Source organism: Onychomys torridus, chromosome 1 (assembly GCF_903995425.1).
Source record: "Onychomys torridus chromosome 1, mOncTor1.1, whole genome shotgun sequence".
NCBI lineage: Eukaryota > Metazoa > Chordata > Mammalia > Rodentia > Cricetidae > Onychomys > Onychomys torridus.
This window is the reverse complement of record NC_050443.1, coordinates 81760250-81776438: the sequence shown is the minus strand read 5'-3', so window position 1 is coordinate 81776438 and position 16189 is coordinate 81760250. Positions and strand designations below refer to the sequence as shown.

Sequence of the window (16189 nt, the reverse complement as noted above, 5' to 3'; positions counted from 1 at the left end):
TGGTACACACTTTTAATCCCAGCACTCTGGAGACAGAGACAAAAGGTTCATGAATTCAAAGTCAACCTGGTCTATACAGTGATTTCCAGACCAGCCAGGACCACATACTGAGACCCTGTCTCAAAAAACCAAAAGGAATGAGGGAGCAAGGGATAAAAAGAGGAAAGAAGAAGCCAGGTGGTGGTGGCACACACCTTTAACCCCAGCACTTGGGAGGCAGAAGCAGGCCAATGTCTGTGAGTTCAAGGCTAGCCTGGTCTTCAGAGTGGGTTCCTGGACAGCCTGGCTACACAGTGAAATCCTGCCCCAGACAAACAAAAAGAGGGAAGAAGAATGATTAGGCATAGAAATACCTATGACCCAGCAATCCCAGTCCTCAGAATGTAACCAAAAATACTTTAAAACAAAATAATCATAGTAGCATTACTATAATAGCCAGAAAAGTGAAAATAATCCAAATACCCACTGTGAGTGGATAAATGGGACATGTTGTCTACACAGTAACATACTCTTCTTCCATTAAAAGTGAAGATCAAGAAATAAGCCGGGAGTGGTGGCACGCACCTTTAATCCCTGCACTCAGGAGTCAGAGGCAGGTGGATCTCTATGAGTTCAAGGTCAACCTGAACTACAGTGTGAGTTCCAGGAAAGCCAAGGCTACACAGAGAAATTTTGTCTCACCTCCCACCCTCCCCCGACCTCCCAAAAAAGTGGATAAAATACTTAGGCATACTGCATTATGGATGAATCATGAGGTTCAGAAAAACAGAAGCCAGGCACAGTGGCACACGCCTGTAATTCCAGCACTCCAGAGGCAGAGGCAAGAGGTTCATGAGTTCAAATAAGCAGCTGCAAAAGACTACAACTTTATTATTTCACTCACAGGAAATTTCCAGAGTAGGCAAACCCACTGACTCAGATTAGCAACTGATTAGCAAGGTTTATGGATGGACACAGTTCCTATGGGAGGATTGAAAGTGCTGGTCATGGTGGTTGTAACACAATGCCATAAACATACATTAAGCCGTTAAGTTGTACGCTCTAAATGGGGAAGTCATGTAGTGAGTTATTTACAATGAATATTTTGAAGATAGTGTGGCACTGGTATGAGTACAAACAGAACATCACTACCTTAAAAATAATAATTAAAAATAAAAAACTGGAAACCACCTCAGGGTTAGAGAGATGGGTCAGTACTTATGAGCACTTGCTGCTCTTCCAGAGGACCCAAGTTCAGTTCCCAGCACCCATGTTGGGTAGCTCCAGCTCCAGGAGATCCCTCACCCCTGTCTAGCCTCCTCAAGCAACTGCACACATGTACACACACACACCTCCCGAGTGCTGGGATTACAGGTGTACACCACCACCGCCAGGCCAGAAATAAATCTTAAGAAAAAAATTCAGCTACATAAAATAATCTAGAATAAAGACAGTAATAAGAAGTGACAGGTAGTGGGACACTAGCAATGTTCTCATGTGGGTAAAACCAACTTAGATTATCACAAGTCGTGAACCAAATGTATTTCATGCTGGTCAGAGCTCAAACACTTGGATATGGAAAGATTGCTCAATGGATGTCATGGTTTGAATGAGCAATGTCTCCCGTTTGAACACTGTTGGTGGCACTGTTTGGGGAGATTCTAAAACCCTTAGGAGGTGGAGCTTTGCTGGAGGAAGCCATGTCACTGGGGGGTGGGCTTTGGGGGTCTATAGCCTCAACTTGCCATCTGCTCCCTCTCTCTGCTGTCAGTGTCCACCACTGTGGACTGTCCCTGGAACTGTAAGCCAGAACAAACTCTAGAATAAACAAAAAGTAACTATAACAATGTAAAATATTTGCTGAACAAACATGAGAATCAAGATGGGTGGGTCTCAGGGGCCCAAGCCAGACAGGATAGCCAAAACAATGAGTAACCTGTCTCAAAACTAAGGTGGAGAGTTATACAGAAAGACACCTGTTGTTGACCTCTGGATATACAGGCAAGCATACCCATACAAACATTTGGACACAAATATACAAAAAATAAAACTCATATCCCAAAGAATAACAAAATATATTTACGATCTGTTTGGCCTTTCAATAAGACAGTACTTTCTATGCTAAAAACAAAAAGAAATAATTTACAAAAAGATATACCAATTGAATTAATTTTATACATGTAAGCTTTTGGTCTTAATAATATCATAAGCAGCCGGGTGGTGGTGGCACACGCCTTTAATCCCAGCACTTGGGAGGCAGAGGCAGGTGGATCTCTGTGAGTTCCAGGCCAGCCTGGGCTACCAAGTGAGTTCCAAGATAGGCACAAAACTACACAGGGAAACCCTGTCTCAAAAAAAAAAAATAATAATAATAATAATAATAATAATAATAATAATAATAATAATATAAGCAAAGTGAAAATATTAACAAGGTTTGTAAACCATGCTTCAAAAATACATAATGATAAACTACTAGGGAAATACTAAGTTCCTAACAGACAACAAGATCAACTATCCATGTCAACTAAAACGTCACTTAACAGCCACCATTTTTTAAAATCACTATGGCTCGGTACCAGCACCACTGAGCCACTGATGAGATTCATTCAACTTCTCTGGAAATCCACTTAACCCCTAAAAAGTGTGCCTATCACGTGACCCACAGAGTCTGCCTGCAAAATATGCTCCCATAATGTATTTGAAATGCAAGGAATGATTTATTGGAAGATGTATATCTCATTAAATAATAAGCCTACATGTCTTCTTTTTCCTCTAGAAATATTAGAGACTCATGAAAACCCAAGCACCCAGGCCAGCCTGGTGAGGCTGGGGCAGGTTCTTGCAGGACCTTTCAGGGACTGAAACCAGGCATCCTGCACCACCACCCCCTTCTCCCTGGAGCTGCCCTGCACCCTCAGGCATCATGTCACGGTGGGACAATGGCACCTACAATGAGTCCTACACCAGCTTCCTCCTGGTGGGCTTCCCAGGGATGAGGGAAGCCAGAGCCCTCCTGGTGCTGCCCTTCCTCAGCCTCTACCTGGTGATCCTCTTCACCAATGCCCTGGTCATCCACACAGTGGCATCCCAGCGGAGCCTGCACCAGCCCATGTACCTGCTCATTGCCCTGCTCCTGGCTGTCAACATCTGTGCTGCCACCACTGTGCTGCCTGCCATGCTGTTCAGTTTCTCTACACGCTTCAACCGTATCTCCCTCTCTCAATGTCTGGGACAGATGTTCTGCATCTACTTTCTGGTTTCTATGGACTGCAACATCCTGCTGGTGATGGCCCTGGATCGCTATGTGGCTATCTGCTACCCTCTGCGCTACCCAGAGATAGTGACAGGACAGCTACTGGCTGGCCTGGTGGGGTTGGCAGTCACCAGGAGCACATGCATCGTTGCTCCAGTGGTGGTGCTGGCCTCCCGAGTCCGCTTCTGCCGCTCAGAGGTGATCCACCACTTTGCCTGTGAGCACATGGCCCTCATGAAGCTCTCCTGTGGGGACATCTCACTGAATAAGACTGTGGGACTCATCATACGCACCTTCAACAGAGTCGTGGATATGCTTCTGCTGGGAGCCTCCTACTCCCGCATCATCCATGCTGCCTTCAAGATCTCATCAGGTGGAGCACGGGCCAAGGCCCTGAACACCTGTGGCTCCCACCTGCTGGTCATCTTCACTGTCTACTCCTCCACCATGTCCTCATCCATCGTCTACCGTGTGGCCCGCACTGCCTCCCAAGACGTGCACAACCTGCTGAGTGCTTTCTACCTGTTGCTCCCGTGTCTGGTCAACCCCATCATCTATGGGGCCAGGACCAAGGAAATCAGGCAGCACCTGGTAAGGTCATTCCTGTGTGTGGGCCCGTGAGTCTCTTCTGATAATTCCCCATTGGCTTCTCAGTTCTCCCAGGTAAGACTGAGGAAGGCAGGAAGTGGAGACCCGGGGAGCGAATTGCTACCATCATGCTTTCTCTCATTGCTTTGTTGTTGTTGTATTTTCAGCTGAGTTAGCATACAAAACAATAGGTTGCATCACAGCATTCTCATTACATATGTGTCATAATACTCAGTTCTAGTTTGTCCCTTTAACCCACAGTCCTCCCTCGTGCCCTCATGCCCCACCACCATTGATGGTTCCCTTTCTCCTTTCATCCCGTCCACCTTCAGATCACATGCATTCCATTATCCTTCTCATTGCTCCATTCTACAAAATTTTCCTCACCTAGAATAGAAGGGCGGGGGGGGGGAGTAAACCAAGGGCTTTGCTCAACTCTGTTCTCCCAGCATCCTAACACCAGCTACTGTCTAGGAGACAGGGGAGTGTACCAAGCAAGAGCTTTGCTCAACTCTGTTCTCCCAGCATCCTAACACCAGGTACTGTCTAGGAGACAGGGGAGTGTACCAAGGGCTCACTCAGTTCTGTTCTCACAGCATCCTAATGCCAGGTACTGTCTGTTCTCACAAAAGAGCATCAATATGTCCACAGTTGCATAGCCAATCATGCTAAAGCTACTGGGTCTGTGATTTCTTACCTCTCTTTAGCAATGCCGTCAAAGAACTGGGTAAGGCGTGAACACATCTGTAGCTATTCTCCTTAATGTCTCTCACTCAACTTCACACTGCCCACATTCAAATGACATTTTAAATTTGGAGTCTTATAAAAATAAAATTGACCTCCAAAAAGATAAAGAATGCATCTTGACATCTGGGTACCAGCTCTTCGGGAGAATCTGTGTCTGAGTAAATAAACTAAGGAAAAATGTTTTCCATGCTCTAAGAAGAATCAAAAGGACGATATTCACAGAATTATCCCGGCCTTGGCTCATGCTGGTTCTCACTCACTCAGTAGGACAAGCATTTTTAATTACCCAGAAGATTTCACTGAAAGCCATATAGACAACCCCCGATTTAGAAAATCCAGAGGGTAATTCTGTCATTAAAATTGTTCTTGAGAAAAATAAATATTTTTGAGGCTGTAAGTTGTGATACAAAACTATCATCCTAGCACTTGAGAGGTAGAGGCAGGAGGATAATCATGAGTTTGGTGCCAGCCTGATCTATCTAGCAGATTCTAGGCCAGCCAAATCTACACACTAAGGCACTGTATCAAAACAAACAATAACAATAACTAATTATTAAGAGTGGCTAGGGATGTAGGTCTGTGGCAAAACACTTGTCTAGCATGTGCCTAGGAGCCCTGGATTTGAATCTTAGCACTGAGAAGAAGGTCGTTGTTATTAGTGAGATGGAGATAGAGATAGAAGAGACCTCTACTTGCTACTTCATGGCCCCTGGAAATACAAATAATAAATAATACAAATCAATTATTAAGAATTTCAAATGGAGGTTGGAGAGACAGATGCTCAGTGGCTAAGATCACTTGCCACTCCTTCAGAGAGCTTAAGTTCTGTTTCCAGCACCCATGTCAAGCTACTCACAGCTGCCTGAACTCCAGCTGGCCTCCTAGGGCATCCACACACATGGTATACACTTACACATAAATAAACAAATAGACACATAAATAAAAATAAATTTTAAAATAATAATAGATAAAATAAGATGGAGGTTTGAGAGATGGTTCACTGGTTAAGAGATCATACCGCCTTTGCAAAAGACCCAACTTCTGTTCCCAGAACCATGTCAGGAAACCTGTAACTCCAGCTGCAGGGGATCCAGAGCCCTCTTCTGATCTGCATAGGCACCTTGCCTTCATGTGCACATAAACACAAATATATACACATAATTAAAAATAAAAGGAAATTTTTAAGAATTGAAAATGTTTCTCTTTTGGTTTTTTGTTTTGTTTTGTTTTGTTTTGTTTTGGAGACAGGATTTCTCTGCATAACCTGGCTATCCTGGAACTTGCTTTGTAGACCAGGCTGGCCTCCAACTCACAGAGATCCTCCTGCCTCTGCCTCCTGAGGGCTGGGATTAAAGGTATGTTCCACCAGCAGCAGTGAAAATGTTTCTTTTATGCCTGAGACAAAATTACAATAACATTAAGTAAAATTAAAAATGAGTTGCCTTGCCCAGCAGTGGTGGTGTCTATAGATCTAGTTCCAGGACAGCCAGGGCTGTACAGAGAAATCCTGTCTTGAAAAAAAAAAAAGAGTTGCCTTAAATCACAAAGTATAATATTCTAGTTTAGGGTTTGTGCCTCTTTAAGTATTGTTCTAATTTGTATTTTACTTTAACAGATTGTATAACTATCAGAAGTTTTTAATCACTTAGTATTAATAAATATTTGCATGAATAAATATCTAAATCTCCTCTCAGTTACTCCTCCTGCTTGGTGACTTGCAAACTGATAGACCAATTATAAAGTCCTGCTGGCATTCCCTCATGGCAGCTTCAAGAACTGTAGGAGATGGCACACCTTCATAAGGGCCATCCAGCTTCATAAGGGCCACCGTGCAAAGGAAACTTGAGAGCCACTAAGGGATCTTTCCTTGAATAAAAAAGAAAATATTGGCCAGGAGTGGTGGTACACACCTTTAATCCCAGCACCCTGAAGGCAGAAGCAGGTGGATCTCTGTAAGTTGGAGGCCAGCCTGGTCTACAAATCAAGTTCCAGGACAGCTAGGGCTGAGTAACAGAATAACAATAACAGAGAAACCCTGTCTTGGAAAAAAAGAAAGAAAGAAAATATTGTAGAAATGAAATTTTAGATGATAGACAGAGATAACTTTTTATGGACTATTTTCAAAAATGTTCTTTTGGAAAGTAAATTAAAAATTCAAACCATTGACTATGTCTAAAAAGTACAAAGTAAAGATGTCTAGAGAAAACAGCCTAGCCTGGGAGATGACTGCCATTATCATTTATGACAGGCAGTTCATGTCTAGACATCACATAGGACACAGCTTTGTGTTAGGCCCATTGTCTACCTTGCTAGAAAATGGAGTGGAATGTAGAGGAATACACAGATGATAGCATCCAGTACTACACATTCCTAGACAAAGAAAGCAATAGATGTATACAATACTTGAGACTATGAGAGGGTGTATGGGTCATAGAATAACCCATTGATGTTGGAGTGATTAAGACAGAAGCTTTGGGATTGCACTTGGTGGTACATGCCTTTAACCTCAGCCCACTGAAGGCAGAGGCAGAGACAGGCAGATCTCTCTGAGTTCAAGGGCAGTCTGGACTACATATAGCATTCCCGGCCATCCAGGGCTACATAGAGAGACCCTGTCACTAAAAAAAATAAAAATAAAAAATAAAATAAATAAATAAAAAGTCTGCAGCCAATTAAGCCAACAAGAAGCATCATCCTTTGTCATATATATGGCTTGTTGCCCATATTGATTTTGCTACAATTTTATTGCGAATACTCATGTCTCTGATCTCAATGTTGTCCCAAATCTAGACTCCAGACATGAATGTAAGGTGCCCTTGGGGTTCCCTTGTTCAGTACCCAGGAGGTATAAGGAGAAATCCAGTTTGCATACACTAGAATCACTAGGAGCCTTTAAAAAGTCAGCATTTGCTGCTGGGCATGGTGGTGTGTGCCTTTAATCCCAGCATTCAGGCAACAGAGGCAGGTGGATTTCTGTAAATTCGAGGCTAGCCTGGTCTACAGATTAGCCTCTCTCAAGACCCAGTCAGCCGGACTTCTGGCAGTAGAGTCCCATCAGCACAGTAGTACTGTATAAATGCCTCCCTGTTGTACCTATTGTGCAGCCCACAATGGCCTCATTGAGCCCCAGATAAAACCATTCCCTCCAGAAAGACAGCCTTGCATGAAAGTCTAGATCAGTGGCTCCCAACCACAGCTACACATTAATTTCCCAGCAGCTTCTCAGTGCATGTGCCATTCAAGGGTCTCAAGGCTTCCTTTCCTCACTACATGCAGCTACTGAACCCCAAACTATGAGTGTGTTACCTTCCCATGCCTGGCCCAAGGCAATCTTGCCTCCCTCTGCAAGCCTTGTTCAAATTCTGCTTTCTCTCAGACCCCTGGGCCTGAACAACTCTCCTGCTATGCCCAGACTGTCCTGGCTCCAGTATGTTCCAGTTACACTTCCAGCTAGGAGGCGTGCCTGGATTGTGCTTGGCTTTCTTCTGTCTTTCAGACATTGTGTAGATACTTACACGCCACATGACCCCAAGCTAGCATCAGCTCCATACACTCTATACCAGGAATCAGGCCCCACATATCTTTCTCCCTTCACCAGCTTCCCGTGGCTGCCAAGCCCTGGACTTTTTCCTTAAGTGCCTGGATAAAGAACTAGGCTGGGGGAGGAGGGACTGGAGTGGTTTAGAATACTTACTGCTTTTTCAGAGGATCCAGGTTTGGGTCTCTGCACCCACATGGCAGGTCACAATCCTCAGTAACTCCAGTTCGAGAGGATCCAATGCTTTCTTCTGACCTCCATGGGCACCAAGCATGTATGTGGCACACGTGTACATGCAGACAAAACACTTATACACATTAAAATAAATAAGTATCTTTTAGAAGATGTAGGCCAGACTTACAGTTTGTCCAATGCAAATGCCATGGTCTCTATGTCCTCCTCTATGCTCTATGCTAGTCTCTTATCACTTCTCCCAGCCAAAAGCTTCAGGTTCAGTCTGTAGAGCTCTACAAAAAGTCCAGAACGTGAAACGATGAAGCTCCTCCGGGAATTTTCAGATTCTTCATGTGGACTTGATTATCTGAATTGCCTCAGATGCCACATGCAAAAAAAAAACAAACAACAACAAAATTATGAAAAAGAAAACAGAGCCAACTCTCTAAGGTTGTGAGAATTAGATAAGAATTCACAGGCCACAGATGGTAGAACACACCCTTAATTCCAGCACTCTGGAGCCAAAGGCAGGCAGATCTCTGGGAGTCTGAGGACAACCTGGTATATACAGATTTCCTGGCCAGCCAGGGCTACATATTGATACCCTGTCTCAGAGAAAGGAAAAGAAAAAGAAGAAGCTGGGCAGTGGTGGTGCACGCCTTTAATCCCAGCACTCAGGAGGTAGAGCCAGGTGGGTCTCTGTGAGTTCGAGGCCAGCCTGGTCTACAGAGCGAGATCCAGGACAGGCACCAAAACTACACAGAGAAACCCTGTCTCAAAAAAAAAAAAAAGAGTTCATTGTATATAAGCATCTGGCCACAGTCTGATGTGGTTTGTGTTCTCACCAGATGACACAGTAGGATTAAGGCAGGAAAGTGGGAAGCATGCATCGAGCACAGTAGGGCCTCCTGCCCTGCATGAGAGTTCATATTTATATCACGGAGGACTCTTACAAAGACAGAAGTTGAAACTATAGTCGGGATGCATTGTATGAGAATCTATTTCAAAAACAAAAAACAGAAGTTAAGCTAGCAAAGCATTGAGACTCTTTTACTAAATTGCAACGAATAACCTGTTAATACACACACATGCTATGTGCACACACAGAGCCAATGTATAAACGTTAGAAAATTGTAAGTGGTATGCGTCTAATTCCAGCACTTGGGAGACTGAGGCAGGAAGATGGTGAGTTCTAAGCCAGGCTAAGCTACAGTGTGAAACCCTATCTCAAAGATGAGGGCGGTGTGGAAGGGAGAAAGAGAAAGGACATCTGACAAGCCAAAGGCCTTCCATTTTTACCTATCAAGTGAGTAAAGATAAGAAAAAATGAGTTTCATGTACTCTTACCTACTGACTGTCAGACAAAGAAAAGTCACCAGCTACTGTCACCTTAAGCATGTGAGGAACAACAGTAACAAGAACAGGGTTGTTAGTAACAGAAGGAATAAAGATGGACACGTTTCAAAGAAGGAACAAAAGCTAGGCAATTAAGCAAGCCCCCAGTGCCTTTCCCGGCCCTGACTCCTTCCTCTACCCCATCCCAGAAAACAGGGTGGCAGCAGCGTTTCTACCAGAGGGGGCACCAAAGGATGACAGTGTTTGGGAACTAGGGCATGACTCCAGTGCACAGTGTGATCCATCAGTGGAGACTTCCAATAAGCAGTTAAGCAGAGCTGGGTACAAGGGGCAGACGTGGCTATGGGGTATGGAGTCACTGGGGTTGATGGGTTATTGGTCCATCAGATGGATGAGAACACCTGGACGGAATGGGTGAGACAATCAAAGGAGAATCTTGGTAAACTACTCTCACAGGGACTCTGGACTCCCTGCAGACAAGTCCCTACCTGTTCCCTAGCTTGTCTCCATTAGGAGCTGTTCTCACTCACTATTCCCCCCCCCCAACAGGATCCTGGTGACCACTGGGGGCCTGGTAATTGGCTAAGTCGGAACCTGGGAGGGAACCTCAGAAGCTCTTTTCCCCTCAGGGAGAGATGGAGGGTATTTAACTCACCCTGGCAGCTGGACACTGACTTGACCAGTGCTTCTTTCCAGTGCCTGTGTGAGTCCTGGTGAGTAGGAGAGTGTGTGCTTAGCCAAGCCGGGGCAGGGGCTGGGGAGGGAGGGACTCGCAGAGAGGATAGGAATGAGGGCAGAGGCCAACTCCATCTCCCCAGTACCTCTTGCCAAGTACTCCACCATTTCCAATCCAGGAAAAAAGAAGGCCACACATCCACATTCCCAGCCTCTAATCTTGGTTTTCAGGGCTTTTGAGGTTGGTCATGTCTCCTAAGCCCTCTTCTGAGAGGAACCCAGAACCGAACTGTAACAGACTGGACCCGACTTATTCCTTTCCTTTTGTGCGGAGGTAAACAAATTCTAGACCTTTCTGACAGGTGTGCTTCTCAAAGCAGCCAATGTCTCCCTTATCAATGTCTCATGTACAACCACCTTCCCTTCTGCATGTTGGCACAACCACATTCACCCAGCAAGTCTGTGTACCCGAAGACAGGGTTTCTGTTAACACAGACAATACAGCTGTGCCATGAAGGACCCCATTTTGTATAAGGAAAAGATCTGAGACTGAAATTTCCCTGTTCTGGACAGATGGGAACTAAGATTCCATGATCTGCCTACCAACTCAGGAGTAGAGGAGGTCCCTATGCCCACAGACCAAGGCAGCAGCCTTCCCTCTGTCCCCAGACTCCCTCTTCATGTCCAGGACTCAGGGCTAGGCCCTGAGCTCACTTCTTTCACTTACTAAAAATGGACATAGAGAAAGAAGCACCAAGCTTGGTCTGGTGATTCATGCCTATACCATCACAGCACTTGGGAGGTAGAAGCAGAAGGATCAGGAGTTCATGGTCAACCTCTACTACACCGTGAGTTTAAGACCAGCCTGGAGGACATGAGATCCTGGAGAGAGACAGGGAGAGGGAGAAAGAGACAGAGACAGAGACAGAGAAAGAGGTGGGGAGGAAGAGAAGAAAAGGAGCAGAGTCATCCATCCATTATGTTCAACAGCTTTACAGACATCCTAAAAGGCCATTATTATAACGCCCACTTCACAGCTAAGGATCAAATAAATCCCTTGACTTTCCAGAGTCACACAAATGAGAGGCAGGACCCGGCTTCCGCATGACTATCTCACTCCAACATGCTGGCCCATGAGCTCAGCACACTCCAGCTTTGGGCGCTCTTCTTCCCAGCTTGGCCTCCCTCCGACACAAAGCTCTTTCTTCTTATCGGTGTCAGCCACACTCTTTGCTGCCTCCTACAAAGTCAGGGTTAGAACACACCCAGCACCCTGTCCTGTCAGGGCCGAATTTAGACCAACCCAAACTCCTGTCCCGAAAGCCTCCTCTAAAAGACTAGGGTTTTTTGTCTGGCATGGTGACACACACCTTTAATCTCAGCTCTCAGGAGACAGAGGCAGGTGGGTTTCTGAGTTAAAGGCCAGCTTGGTCTACAGAGCGAGTCCCAGGACAGTCAGGGTTACACAGAGAAACCCTGTCTCAAAATGCAAACCAACAAACAAAAAACCCACTGTGTTTATAGACTAGATGAACTCTGTGTGGCTCCTAGGAGCACACCCGGGAACAAGGGAGGAATATTCAGAGGGATGCTTGTAGCTCCATGGAAAGTCCTTTCTAAGGGTGGGCTCTGCCCCAAACTCCAGTTGTGGTACAATGGGTTGTTTCACAAGAAAATAGACACCCCAAAATAGGATGGGCTTCAAAACAAAATAAAAACATTATCCACAAAAGCCCTAGTCCTTCCCAATATCAGAGAGCAATGCCATGACCAAGGCATCCTACAAGGAATCACATTCCTGCATGATGGCCTGACTCCTTCCTCCTAAGAGTTCATCCTCTGCTGTCCACAGGTTCCTGAGCTCCACAGGTCTCTGGTGCCAAAGGTCTCCGATTCTGCGATCCCAGGGGAGGCCAGGGAAGAACAAGAATGATTATGCTGCCCTTCCCTTCCCCCTTCTCACTACCACTAAATAACTTGAAATATGAGCAGCCCCTGACATCCTTATCATAGGCCAGGCTCCTCCCTGAGAACCTCAGCCCTGAGCCATAGTCTCCTCCCTCAGCCTCAGTCCCAGAGTACCTACTCCACACCCTCATCTGTCAGATGCTGGAGTCAGCCTCGGATGGCTCTCTCAACTAAAGGTTTGTGCTTCTCAAGAGAAGTTGAAAATTCAGGGTTGAGAGAATGCAGCACTCGGAGATGGTTCCAGAAAGAAGCCAGGGTAGGAGGGAGAAAGAGGTGGGGAAGAGCCAAAGAATTGATTATGCGGCTCGCCCAGATAGTAGAGTCTTAAACACTAACAGAGAGAAACTGTTCTATGGTGTTTCCCCACCTTGGGTTTCGCCATATCAGCTGAACCTGGAATGGGAAAGATTCCATTTCAGCACCTTAGAGCTCCTGAATTTCTCTCTCATCACTTGGATCACATTCAATACAATCTGAAGTCACTCCAGACAGAGACAATCTATTACTCACCCAGTGTTCCAAGTCCCAAGTACACAAACTAGCACAAAATGGATCTTCAATCAGGACTCGGTAAAAAAGAAGGGAAAACCAACACGTAGGGACTGTGGAAAGTAGTTATTTCCTAAAATATCACACTAAAGGTTGACATGCAGCTCTTCATTTCCTCCACAGAAATGCTGTAGTTGATGACTGGCCAAGCACCCAGGCCAGCCTGGTGAGGCTGGGGCAGGTTCTTACAGGACCTTTCAGGGACTGAAACCAGGCATCCTGTACCCCCCCCCCTTCTCCCTGGAGCTGCCCTGCACCCTCAGGCATCATGTCACGGTGGGACAATGGCACCTACAATGAGTCCTACACCAGCTTCCTCCTGGTGGGCTTCCCAGGGATGAGGGAAGCCAGAACCCTCCTGGTGCTGCCCTTCCTCATCCTCTACCTGGTGATCCTCTTCACCAATGCCCTGGTCATCCACACGGTGGCATCCCAGCGGAGCCTGCACCAGCCCATGTACCTGCTCATTGCCCTGCTCCTGGCTGTCAACATCTGTGCTGCCACCACTGTGCTGCCTGCCATGCTGTTCAGTTTCTCCACACGCTTCAACCGCATCTCCCTCCCTCAATGTCTGGGACAGATGTTCTGCATCTACTTCCTCATTGTCTTTGACTGCAACATCCTGCTGGTGATGGCCCTGGATCGCTATGTGGCTATCTGCTACCCTCTGCGCTACCCAGAGATAGTGACAGGACAGCTACTGGCTGGCCTGGTGGGGTTGGCAGTCACCAGGAGCACATGCATCGTTGCTCCAGTGGTGGTGCTGGCCTCCCGAGTCCGCTTCTGCCGCTCAGAGGTGATCCACCACTTTGCCTGTGAGCACATGGCCCTCATGAAGCTCTCCTGTGGGGACATCTCACTGAATAAGACCGTAGGGCTCACTGTTCGAGTCTTCAACAGAGTCGTGGATATGCTTCTGCTGGGAGCCTCCTACTCCCGCATCATCCATGCTGCCTTCAAGATCTCATCAGGTGGAGCACGGGCCAAGGCCCTGAACACCTGTGGCTCCCACCTGCTGGTCATCTTCACTGTCTACTCCTCCACCATGTCCTCATCCATCGTCTACCGTGTGGCCCGCACTGCCTCCCAAGACGTGCACAACCTGCTGAGTGCTTTCTACCTGTTGCTCCCGTGTCTGGTCAACCCCATCATCTATGGGGCCAGGACCAAGGAAATCAGGCAGTACCTGGTAACTCTGCTCCAAAGGACTCCGCAGCAGGTCTCCACTGAGAAGCCCCAGTCCCTGCCCTCACAGAGAGAGCTTCCAGGCTGATTGTCCAGGATTTGTGGGTCCCAAGATCACTCTCACTGTTTAGTGAAGGAGGGGCATTCGTGTGAGTCATCTCTGGTACATTCTGTCATGGCTATAGTCGTGGTCTTTTCATAACAAGGTTCTATTCTATAGCCTCGCCTGTCTAGAACTCCTCAAGTAGCCCAGGATGACCTGGAACTCAATTCTCCTTCCTTACCTTGCCAAGTGCTAGCGTTGGAGGTGTGAGCCACAGTGCCCATCTTACCTGCGTTCTTCTTTGAGAGTCTTACGTCCACTTTCTGAAAAACACCTGCTCATTCTGAAGCACCATCAGCAAAGCGAGCTTCTGTCCCTGGCGTGACGTGCTCTCCCCTACCCTCTGCATGTGTGTTAGTCATTCGTTTACTTATACACCCACCAGATGTTTAGTCTGCATACTTCATTGTAACTCACTGACTGCAAAGAAGGAGCAAAATTTTGTCTCTCTTCAGAAGGAGATCCCAAATCTAGCAATCTATGGTGTAATATTCAATAGTAGTTTCTGTACAAATCTCTGTGGAAAGGAGGAGGAGGAGGAGAAGGAGGAGACATTCACTAAAGGTAGGATTGCCTCACAGAGCATCTGGTGGTCTGAATGAGAGCTGAGGCATAAGAAAGTGTTCTCTGGAAAGGAAAGGCTAAAGAGAAGGAAACCTATTCTAGGACTGGAGTTATAATAAACACAGCAGACGTGGACGCTCACTACTGTTTCCCTAGTGTGGGTGATTAGAGGGCTGTGGGAAGAAATGAAGCGTGCCTGGGCAGGAGTGACTAGACAATAGAAGACTCCTCTGTCACGGCGAGAGGTTTGACTTTTCCTCCAAGCAACATTCATTGAAGAATCCAAAGCAAGAAGGTGGCCAGATCATGCTGGGTGTGATCATCCTGCTGCCATGGAAGAATGCAGATCGAAATGTGGAGGCCAAGCTGCTAGGAGGCTGAGACACTAGTGTGGGGAGGGAAGAGGTGCTGAGCCTGACTAGTGACTGCAAGACAAGAAGAGCTGCAGCCAGGTGTGGGAGAAACCAGGACAAGAAGAGCTGCAGCCAGGTGTGGGAGAAACCAGGACAAGAAGAGCTGCAGCCAGGTGTGGGAGAAACCAGGACAAGAAGAGCTGCAGCCAGGTGTGGGAGAAACCAGGAGAAGAGCTGTAGCCAGGTGTGGGAGAAACCAGGACAAGAAGAGCTGCAACCAGGTGTGGGAGAAACCAGGACAAGAAGAGCTGTAGCCAGGTGTGGGAGAAACCAGGAGAAGAGCTGTAGCCAGGTGCGGGAGAAACCAGGAGGCCAGATTTGCACATCAAGGTCAGAAAAAGCAAGGTGAATGGCTTTACCAATGCAAGGGGAGGAGACTGTGTGATCAGTTGGAGTAGTCAATGATGTTGTAAACTCTGGTGGATCGAGAAGAAGGACAGACGGGTCCTTTGACTCAGTGCTGTTCAGGTGGCCGGTGACTGTTTCAGAACTGGGCTGTTTCTTTTTCCAGGCCCTGGGAATATGGTCTTTGCCTTCAATAGACTGGAGAAGGATGGAGGTGTGGCTCAGTGATGGAGCACATATTCAGCATGCCCAGGAGCACACACACACACACACACACACACACACACACACACACACACACACATCCAAAATGCTACACAGAGATAGTCAATTTCAATGCAGTGAAATGGTGAGGACTGAAATAAAAAGCACCATGAACCTGAATGAGGATGGAGAGAAGCTTTCAGGAAGTAAATAAAAAACAGCAGATGAAAGGAACAAAAAAGAAGATGTGGATAAAAAGTTTGCAGAAAAGAAAGAACACGAGGCTCAGGAAAGGAGAGACTAGAATATGATTCTTAGTTCAGACACTCAAAGGTGGTGGAAGTAGGAAGCAACCTTGGAATCCTCCACCCCACAGGAACATTCTGCCTCGGTTTCTGCTAGTTGGAGAAGAGCTGTGTTGATATATTGTGTACCCTAATAAATTTGCCTGAGGATCAGAGGACAGAGCCAGCCACTAGATTAGACATAGAGGCTGGGAAGTGATGGCACACACCTTTAATCCTATCACTCAGGAGGCAGAGATCCAT

The 16189-nt window shown here is 46.5% G+C and overlaps 2 protein-coding genes across 2 annotated transcripts; both read left to right on the top strand.

The window, feature by feature from the left end:
* The first annotated feature begins 2902 nt into the window (after positions 1-2902).
* On the top strand, positions 2903-3853 carry LOC118579990 (olfactory receptor 52K1-like). The gene has a single exon (XM_036181835.1). The coding sequence runs from the start codon at positions 2903-2905 to the stop codon at positions 3851-3853; it is 951 nt and encodes a 316-aa protein (XP_036037728.1).
* Positions 3854-10307: 6454 nt separating this feature from the next.
* Positions 10308-14100, top strand: LOC118579875 (olfactory receptor 52K1-like). The gene is made up of 2 exons (XM_036181645.1): positions 10308-10348; positions 12951-14100. Exon 2 carries the CDS (start codon positions 13096-13098, stop codon positions 14098-14100), a length of 1005 nt encoding a protein of 334 aa, XP_036037538.1. The 5' UTR covers positions 10308-10348; positions 12951-13095.
* Positions 14101-16189: the final 2089 nt, after the last annotated feature.

Bases quoted from the DNA above. Each gene is read 5' to 3' on its own strand.
- LOC118579875 (XM_036181645.1), top strand. From the start codon at position 13,096: ATGTCACGGTGGGACAATGGCACCTACAATGAGTCCTACACCAGCTTC.
- LOC118579990 (XM_036181835.1), top strand. From the start codon at position 2,903: ATGTCACGGTGGGACAATGGCACCTACAATGAGTCCTACACCAGCTTC.